The sequence below is a fragment of the Rhinolophus ferrumequinum genome, chromosome 10 (assembly GCF_004115265.2).
Source record: "Rhinolophus ferrumequinum isolate MPI-CBG mRhiFer1 chromosome 10, mRhiFer1_v1.p, whole genome shotgun sequence".
Lineage (NCBI taxonomy): Eukaryota > Metazoa > Chordata > Mammalia > Chiroptera > Rhinolophidae > Rhinolophus > Rhinolophus ferrumequinum.
The window spans coordinates 53315876-53325042 of NC_046293.1; the positions used below are offsets into that span (position 1 = coordinate 53315876).

Consider the following 9167-nt stretch of genomic DNA (forward strand, 5'->3'; position numbering starts at 1 on the left):
GAGTTGAACTGGCAACCTTGTGGTTGAGAGCCCACTGGCCCATGTGGGAATCGAACCGGCAGCCTTCGGAGTTAGGAGCATGGAGCAATAACTGCCTGAGCCACCGGGCTGGCCCCCCCCCTTTTTTTAATAGGTCTAATTGTTTTACTTTTCCCACATAACACTCTTTTATTTTTAATTTTTTTTTTTGGGGGGGAATATTGGGGAACAGTGTGTTTCTCCAGGGTCCATCAGCTCCAAGTCATTGTCCTTCAATCTAGTGGAGGGCACAGCTCAGCTCCAAGTCCAGTCGCCGTTTTCAATCTTTAGCTGCAGGGGGCGCAGCCCACCATCCCATTTGGGAATTGAACCCGCAACCTTGTTGAGAGCTCACGCTCTAACCAACTGAGCCACCCGGCCGCCCCATTTTCCCTTTCTTTTTAAGGCTGAATACTCTTCCGCTGTATGTATGTACCACATTTTGTTTTTCCATTCATCTGTTCATGGACATTTGGGTTGTTTCTGGCTTTGGGCTATTATGAATAATGCTTCTATGAACACTGATTTACAGAAAGACTTTTTTTTAAAAAAAATGAAAATCAGATAATGTCATTTTTGGGCTCAAAATCCTCCAGAGGCTTCCATTCACATTTAGAATAAAATCTGAACTTTTTTCTACTGCTTACAAGGATCTATAAATACTTGTACCACAGCTCTTCCCCTTGCTTCATTAATTTTTCTATATAGTGTACATCATTATCTGACATTTGATTATATATTTATTCATATTCTGCCTCTCCCACCAGGATATTATCCCCATGAAGACAAGGATTTTTTTCTATTGTCTTTTCACTCTATCCCCAATGCTTAGAACAATACTTGGCTAGCTTGAGAAATATTTGTTGAATGAATGAATGACAGAAGCATGATAAATAATTAGCAATTTAATGAATGAGCATAAGGGCTTTCAAATATTCTGAGTTTAAATCTGAGACAGAATTTTCTAACTAGCAGGTGGGTGAAGAGAAATATGGAGGATATTGGCAAACTATGAGGGCCCTGCACAGAGGTTAAAATCATCCTAGTCTAATAGTAACAATTGTTAATATTAATGAGAATATTAGTAATACATACTAGCATATAATAAATGTTTATTATGTGAGAGATACATGATTATCTTATCACAATCATCCTATGAGGTAGGTAACATTGACACTGCAGTCATCCTTTGATACCTGTGGGAGATTGGTTCCAGGACCCCCACAGATACCACAATCCTCTGAAGCTCAAGTATGTATGACATGGTATAGCATTTGCAGATAGCACATATTTGCATATAGGCTACAGTAGGATATTCCTACACATCACTTCATTCACATGAATTTAGTATAGTGCTTGGCACATGGCAAGTTGAAGTTTTGCTTTTTGGAACTTTCTGGGAGTTTTCCCCCCAAATATTTTCAATCTGCTGTTGGTTGAATCTGCAGAAGTGAAACCTGTGGATACAGCGGGCTGACTATTTTATAGATGAGGGAACTGATGGCCCAAGAGATTAAATAACTTGTTTAAGGTTCCACAATGAGTGGCAAAGCCAGGATTTTAATCCAGGTCTGTCTGACTGACTCTAGAGCTGCAATGCTCTATTTCTCTTTGTTCATTTATTCATTCATTCACATAGTTTTTCATTTAACAGTGTATTCATTGACACCCTCCTACGTACCAGGCACTATGTGAAATGTTGAATGTTTAATGAACATACTCCTTGTTTTCAAGAAGCTTACAGTCTAATGTGGGAAGCTGACATTAATCAAGTAAGTACTGATTCGTGTATAATTATAAACTGAGATAGCTGCTAAAGGGAATGAAAGATTCTGTCAGAGGCTACAACAAAGGGATGTCCCCTGACTACGATGTCAAGGAGGCTTCCCTGAAGAAGTGATCCTGGAGCTGAGAGTTGATGAATGAGCAGGAGTTACCTAGGCAAAGTGGAGAGAGATAGGGAGAGCATTCCTGGCAAAAGGAAGCAAGATCTTCTGGAGGGACAATAGGAAGCCTAGAGGTGGGAGGACAGAAAGCCAGGGCTGAGCAGTATGAAAAGAGACCAGAAAGGTAGCAGAGTCAGACCACTGCAGACATGACAGGAGTAAGATTTTGAGTATTTCTTTGTTGGAGGTGTTGGGGAAAACAGCCACTCATATATTGGTGGTGAGAATGTAAATAAATACAACCTCTGTGGAGGGTAGTACATCAATATCTCTAAAAAGTAAAAATATGTAAAATGTCATATACACAAGATTATTTATTGCAACATAATTTTTAATAGCAGAAGATTGAAAATAATCTGACTATTCATTGACCGTGGTACATGATACAGAAGAATAAAATACAGTTGTGAAAATGACTGAGGACAATATCTACGTACTGATATGGAAACATCTCCAAGACATGTTAAGTGGGGGGGGGAACTGAAAATAAACTCTACATAATTTGCTATTTTTATATTTAAAGGGGGGCATACATTAGCATTTGCTTGATCATAATGAAAAAACTGGAGGTAGGTAGAAGAAACTAATTACAGGGGTTATGTAGGTTAAAGGAGGCTGAGTAGATGAAGAACAAGAGTCAGGGGGAGAGTTTTCACTTTATACCTCTTTATCCTTTTTGGTTTTCAATTCATGTTATCCAACAAAAATTAATACACATACATAAAAGTAGTTTTGATCTTTGTCTTAAGGATAATGCAAAACCACCGAAGAATTTTAAGCAGTAGGGTGACATCAGATTTGGCTTTCGAAAAAAAATTTCCCAGGTTGCAATGTGGAGAATGAATTGGAAGAGGGCCAGAGAGGATGCTGATAGGAACGCTACAATGAGACCCCATTTTACACCCACTAGAATGGCTACATTGTACTAATAAAGACAGACAATAACAAGTGTTGACACAGATGTGGAGAAATTTTTTTTTTTAACTTATTGGGGTGACAATTGTTAGTAAAATTACATAGATTTCAGGTGTACAATTCTGCATTACATCATCTGTAAATCCCATTGTGTGTTCACCCCCCGGAGTCAGTTCTCCTTCCATCACCATATATTTGAGATGTGGAGAAATTTAAATGCTTATACATTGCTGGTGGCAATGTAAAACAGTGTGGCTATTTTGGAAAATAGTCTTGCAGTTCCTCAAAAATTTAGAGTTACCATATGATCCAGCAATTCCTCTCATACGTACATACCCAACAGAACTGAAAACATATGGTCACACAAAAACTTGTATATGAATGTTCATAGTAGCAATATTCATAATAGGCAAAAAAGTAAAAACAAGTTAAAAGTCCATCAACTGATGAATGAATAAACAACACATGGTAAATCTGTTCAGTGGCATATTATTTCCTTCATAAAAAGGAATGAAGTACTGATACATGCTACAAAACGGATGAAACTTGAAAATATTACGCTAAGTGAAAGTCACAAAAGGCCACATATTATCCAATTCTTCATTCATACAAAATGTCTGTAATAGGCAAATTTATAGACAGAACGTGATTACTGGTTGATTAGGGCTTGGGTGGGGTAGGAGAGAGGTAAAGAGAGGAGTGAGGATTGACTGCTAATGGGTGTGGCATTTTTTTAGGGGGGACAAAAAATGTTCTAAAATTAAATAATGGTAATGGTTGTACAATGCTCTGAAGATGCTAAAAATCATTGAATTGTACACTTTAAATGGGTGAATTGTATGGTATATGAACTATATCTCAATAAAGCTGTTTTAAAAAAGAAATAGTTTAAATTCTTAACTTCTAAAAGACATCATGCCCTCATCAATAATTTCAAATTCAAAATCTTCCAAGAAAGAAATAATGTAGATATAAATTACCATAGAACTTAAAAAAATAGGAAATGTTGCAATTCATCTCAAATATTTAGCACAAACCTGATAAAAACATACCAAAATGTACTATGGTTATACATCATTGAGGGGAGCTAAGTAAAGTGGACATGGGGATTTACTATTAAAAAAAATAATTTGGAAACTTTTAATATTTTGGTCACGTTTAGGAGGGTTACATTAAGGGATCTTCCCCTTGAGAACTTCTACTATTTTTGCAATTTCTTGTGAGTCTAAAAATATTTCAAAATAAAAAGTATTTAATAAACCTATCAAAGTTTTTAGTTCAAGATGACAAACTCAGTATAAAATTTATTTTTTTTATATTTTTTTATCCCACAAATTTGGGATGTACTATTTTCATTATGGCTTAGCTCAAAGTGTTTAACTTTCATCATGGTTTATTCTTTGACCCAAAGTTATTTGGAAGACTGTTTGTTTGTTTTAATTTCTAGATGTATGTTCGTTTTTATATTTTAGATTGTGGTCAGAGAATATGGTATGTATTATACAATTCTTTGAAATTTGAATTATATTGAGACCACTTTTTATAAAATGTTCTAAATATGCTTAAGAAAAATGAGTATTTTTAAAGTTTTGGGTGCATGGTTCGATATATGTTTATTAAGTCAAGCTTGTTATTAAAAAAAAAAAAAAAAAACCATTGCAGCAATCCAGTTGAGAGCTCATGGTAGGTTGGGAGCAGGGAAGATGGAGAGAAGTACAGGGATTCCACATCGGTATTGAAATGGGGGCCAGAGAGGCGAAGGAGAGAGCCATCAAGGATGACCTCCTTGGTTTCTGGTTTATGCAATTCGACATCTGGGAGCCAGGATTTCCATTTGACCTTTTTAATGGGCAAGTGGCTGTTTACATATGTAAACATTAGCGGACCTTTCCTGAGCCACCTTCCAGATTTCGCCACGCGGAGGGTACTTCTCTTTGCCTGGGGTGGTTTCTGGTTTACGCAATTGAGATAGGGCATCCTGGGAGATTTAAGAAATGTCTGTATTTCCCCCAAGAATGTTTCTTTACTTCCCTCGGGGGCTAGGAGGGAGGTGGCAATATTGAGGCTTAGAGCTGACACTCTGCAGCTCCCCGATCTTCCCTAAGCACACTGTATATATCTGTGTTACAACACTTATCACGGTGTATTGTGTTCACATTACAAGGTGTTGCACCCACTGGACAAGCTCAGAAGCTGAGTTTCCTTTCCGCCGGACTCTGCTTAGAAACTGATTCCGCCCTCTGCAAGCCTCTCTCTCGTAGTCCCGCCCCCAGGTATTTCCGGCCAGCCAGCTCCTCCGCACTCGCCTCGCCCTAAAGGGTGCGGATCCACCCCTACTGTAGTAGGGACTAGAGTAATTGACGAACATATCCTCCAATCATAACGCCGAATGACCACACATACTCACCAATTAGGCGGTAGCAGACCGGGTGCCGAAGCCTAAGGTGGGGGTGACCAGGAAGTGAGAGCGGAGATTGGGAAGGACGAGTCGAACCCCGGCGGTGGTGTAAAGGTGATGGGGCATCTGGGTCCCCCAATTTCCTCCTTTCCCCGTTCCTGGGTCAGGGGTCCCTTCGCAGCTGGGAGCCAGGATCTCTCTATACCCTTTTTAATGTGCAAGGGGGCGTGTCTCTGTATGTAAGCATTTGAGGATCTTTCCTGAGCCACCTTCCTGGTTTCAGCTCGAGGGGAGGGTCCTTCTCTTAGCCTAGGGTGGGGGTCCTGTCTTCCTCCCCGAGGAGCGGTAAAGTTGTTTAAAATCCTTCCTTAACCTGTGGCTGGTTAAAGTCACGTACTCAGTCCCGGAAAGGGAGAGATGAGTGACCGGGAGAGAGATTCGCTGACTCTGCCCCTCTCCCGAGGGGTTAAGAATCGTCCAGCTGCGGCCAGAGGTAGTGGCAGGTGGAGCGGCCCTAGGAGCTGCATTCCTGTGTTTAGGGAACTAGGAATAAGTATTGAGGGCGAAGGAACGAGTGGAAAGAAACATTTATGTGGAGGTCATGTAGTTCTCAGAGCCTATTGTAGGGCAGGAGGGTGGGGCTTGGTCACTAAATCCCCGTCTCACCTCTGGGCCGTCAGCTTTTTGCCTTCATTTCTTTCTCCTCAGGCTGGAGAAAACACCTGACCATGTGGAATCCCAATGCTGGTAGGTGTTTGGGTGCACTCTTCTCCCACCCAACCCCTTTTCAAATGGGCCCCACAACAGGAAGTTTCTGTGTTTTTCCTTCACCTTTCTCTCTCCCCACCCTCAAAAGCCAAGTCCTTAGACCATAGATGACCAATACTCTCCTCTTTCCTTAGAGTTCACTGTCTCTCCCCAGCCTGAGAGGGATGTGACATTTTTTCTTTCCTGTGTGGGTTTGTCTCCCCTACCCTCCATTCTCCTTCCTCACCTTTCCATTTCTCTTTAAGTATTGAGCGAGAAACTGAATCACCTTTTTCTTGTTGATTGAGGCTCTGGGCAGTTTTAATCTTAATTTGTTCTTTGCTTCTTCCAACAGGGCAGCCAGGGCCAAATCCATATCCCCCTAACACTGGATACCCTGGAGGTTCCAATCCTGCCTATCCACCACCTGTCAATCCTGCCTTTCCTCCAGGCACCTTTCCCACTCCTCAGGGGAATCCAGCTTTCCCCCAGGTCGGGCCCCCTCATCCTGTGCCACAACCAGGGTATCCAGGATACCAGCCACTAGGTCCCTACCCACCACCATACCCACCACCTGCCCCAGGCATGCCTCCTGTGAATCCCTTGGCTCCTGGCATGGTAGGACCAGGAATGGTGACGGACAAGAAGATGCGGAAGAAAATGAAGAAAGCTCATAAAAAGATGCACAAACATCACAAGCATGGCAAGGTCAGTGCCCTCTGGATCCTGGCTAGGAAGGGGTGCCCCTCAGAGACTAGGCAGGCAGGGGGTAGGCAAGGGGGATTCACAATCTGAGGACATGGGGCAGCAATTGTGTTGCTCCAATAGACAGTTTTTCCTCTTTGAAAAGAATTCCCATTGGGAAGAATCTGATGATCTTGAAGAGCAACACGTATTAGGCTAATTGGGCCTTCTATCTGGGAGGGATTAGGCTGAGCTTTAGGATGGCTATCAGAATCAAAAACTATTCTTGTTTGCTTTTCTGTCTCCCAGAATTTTTGTCCTCCTACCCCACTCCCAGATGCATATTTTAGCAAGTTGGACATACCCCCCCGAGGTGGTCAAAATGTCCATTCATAGGGTCAGTCCTTTGACAAAACAAAGTCTTACATAATAATTAACAGACAATAATCTGGCCCTAATTCCTGGACTTCCTTTCTCTCCTTCAGGGTGATGTGTTAATTACATGGACCTTTTTGTCCTACCACCCAGTAGGGAAATGGAGGACAAGAGCAGTCAGTGATTCTCAGCCTCAAACAAAAGCTGTTTCTTTCATATGAGCTCAGCCCCAGGCCTCATTCTAGAGGAGTGTCCATTAGGAGGGGTAACAGTAGCTCCCAGGACAGCTCTGCAGGATTGAACAAACCAGGATCTGAGGAGGACTTAATCTAAATTTTCCTGCCTATTTATTTGCCTTATGGCTTTGGGCTCTAATTCCTGGTGCCAGATCTTTGGTAGAAGTCTGAGGAGAAGAAAAGGTGAGAATTGAATGGAGAAATTACGCTGGAGAGATTAAAAAATGTTTTTAATGACAGTGTTGATGGGAGTATGCAGGTAAAGAACCTTGACTAGAGGTCTCCCAGCCTTCTCTCCCACCTTCCCCACTTTCTCCCAAATGGAACTTAGGAAAGAGTAGAGATAGATGCACACACAACTGCTGTTTCTACTCACTTTTCTTAGATTCAGAGCAACTAGGAACTTTCCATACAGCTGATCAATAAAGGTTTATAAGGTAGCAGCTGTTTTCTAGCACTATACTATGCTTGTGCCTATAATTTATTCCTTGCCTATGCGTTGTCTCTGGTGAAGAAAGTTGGAAACTTACTCCAAATGCAGTACAATGAGTTAGGATGGTTTAATCCATTCCTGTATGTTCACTGCTGAAGGAAATCCTTGCCTTTGCTGTTTAAGGGACAGTCTGGTTCAAGACTCCTGACCTTCTTAGGTCTTGGGTGGAGGGGTAGTGCTCCAAAGAATGTCCCATAGAGTGATCAAAGGTCATTTGGATCTGATGCTGTCTCCTTTCCCCTTTCCCCTTGCAGCATTCCTCCTCCTCCTCTTCCAGCAGTGACTCTGACTGAATACAGGGCCTGGACCCCTCCCTCAAGTCTCTCCAGTTCTGCTCTCCCATCAAGCTTCAGATGCCATCTTGCACTGGGGGAAATTAGCGCTTGTGTCCCTCTACCCACCCTCCCCTAATCTGAGCCTTACTCTGCTGTTCAGCCCTAACTGGCTAGGGAAAAGGGGAAAAGAATTGCCATGGGCTAGCAAGGGTCATTTTGGATAGAACTTTTAGCTGATGAGTTTTTCAGGAGAACTATTTTTTGAAGATGGCTCACCAACCTTGAGCTAAATGCTGAAGACAAGTCTAAAAGCTATCAAATGTGACTTTTTAAATTTTCTTTTATAACACTTGTGGTTGGGAAGGTGTTGTGGAAACTTAATTATGGGAAAAACAACAACAAAAAAACCCTGTACCTTTTTTGTAACTGTGGCACACTTGGGTGATTTAGTGGCAAACACATTTCCCAGCAGGCCTCTTATTGATTGCACTAACTGGAAGCCGATGGGAAGTGGAGTCCATTTGTTGATGAATTTTGACTGCTGTTTTGGAATCTAATCTCCACTCCTTAGCTGAGTATGCTATCTCAGGTCCTCCCTTCATTCTCCAACTTTCAGTCCAAATAAAGCTGTTCCGCCTGGTCTCTGTTTACCTGTGCCATTACCTTGGTTGGGCCCAGTACGTTCTACTACTTTTGTTGCCCTTCCACAGATGCTTTAAAGTGTATCAGCTTTATAATAAGGGACCAGAGCATCAGCAAGGAGGACACCATACTGTCCCTGTGTTTCTTAAGTGGGAAGAAACTTCAGAACTGGTTCAGGCTTAGTGGAATGAGTCTTCACTATCTTTACTTCAATGAGTGAATATAGGTCTTTAGCATAAGCTTTCATATCTGCTACAGAGGTTCTCAATCCTACCCATCAGCTATTGGAGAATAATTTAGGACTTTACCCCAAATCTATTGAACAAGACTGTTTAAGGCTGGGGTCCTACATATCAGTATTTTTTAAAGAAACTGGGTGATTCTGATGCACTGCTAAAATTGAGGGCCACTGGTTCATTATGTACCATGTACACTGCT

At 41.7% G+C, this 9167-nt stretch overlaps 1 protein-coding gene across 1 annotated transcript; it reads left to right on the forward strand.

Moving 5' to 3' along the window:
- The first annotated feature begins 5279 nt into the window (after positions 1–5279).
- PRR13 (proline rich 13) lies at positions 5280–8729 on the forward strand. The gene is made up of 4 exons (XM_033118447.1): positions 5280–5391; positions 5986–6024; positions 6380–6732; positions 8067–8729. The coding sequence occupies exons 2-4, from the start codon at positions 6006–6008 to the stop codon at positions 8103–8105; spliced, it is 411 nt and encodes a 136-aa protein (XP_032974338.1). The 5' UTR covers positions 5280–5391; positions 5986–6005; the 3' UTR covers positions 8106–8729.
- Positions 8730–9167: the final 438 nt, after the last annotated feature.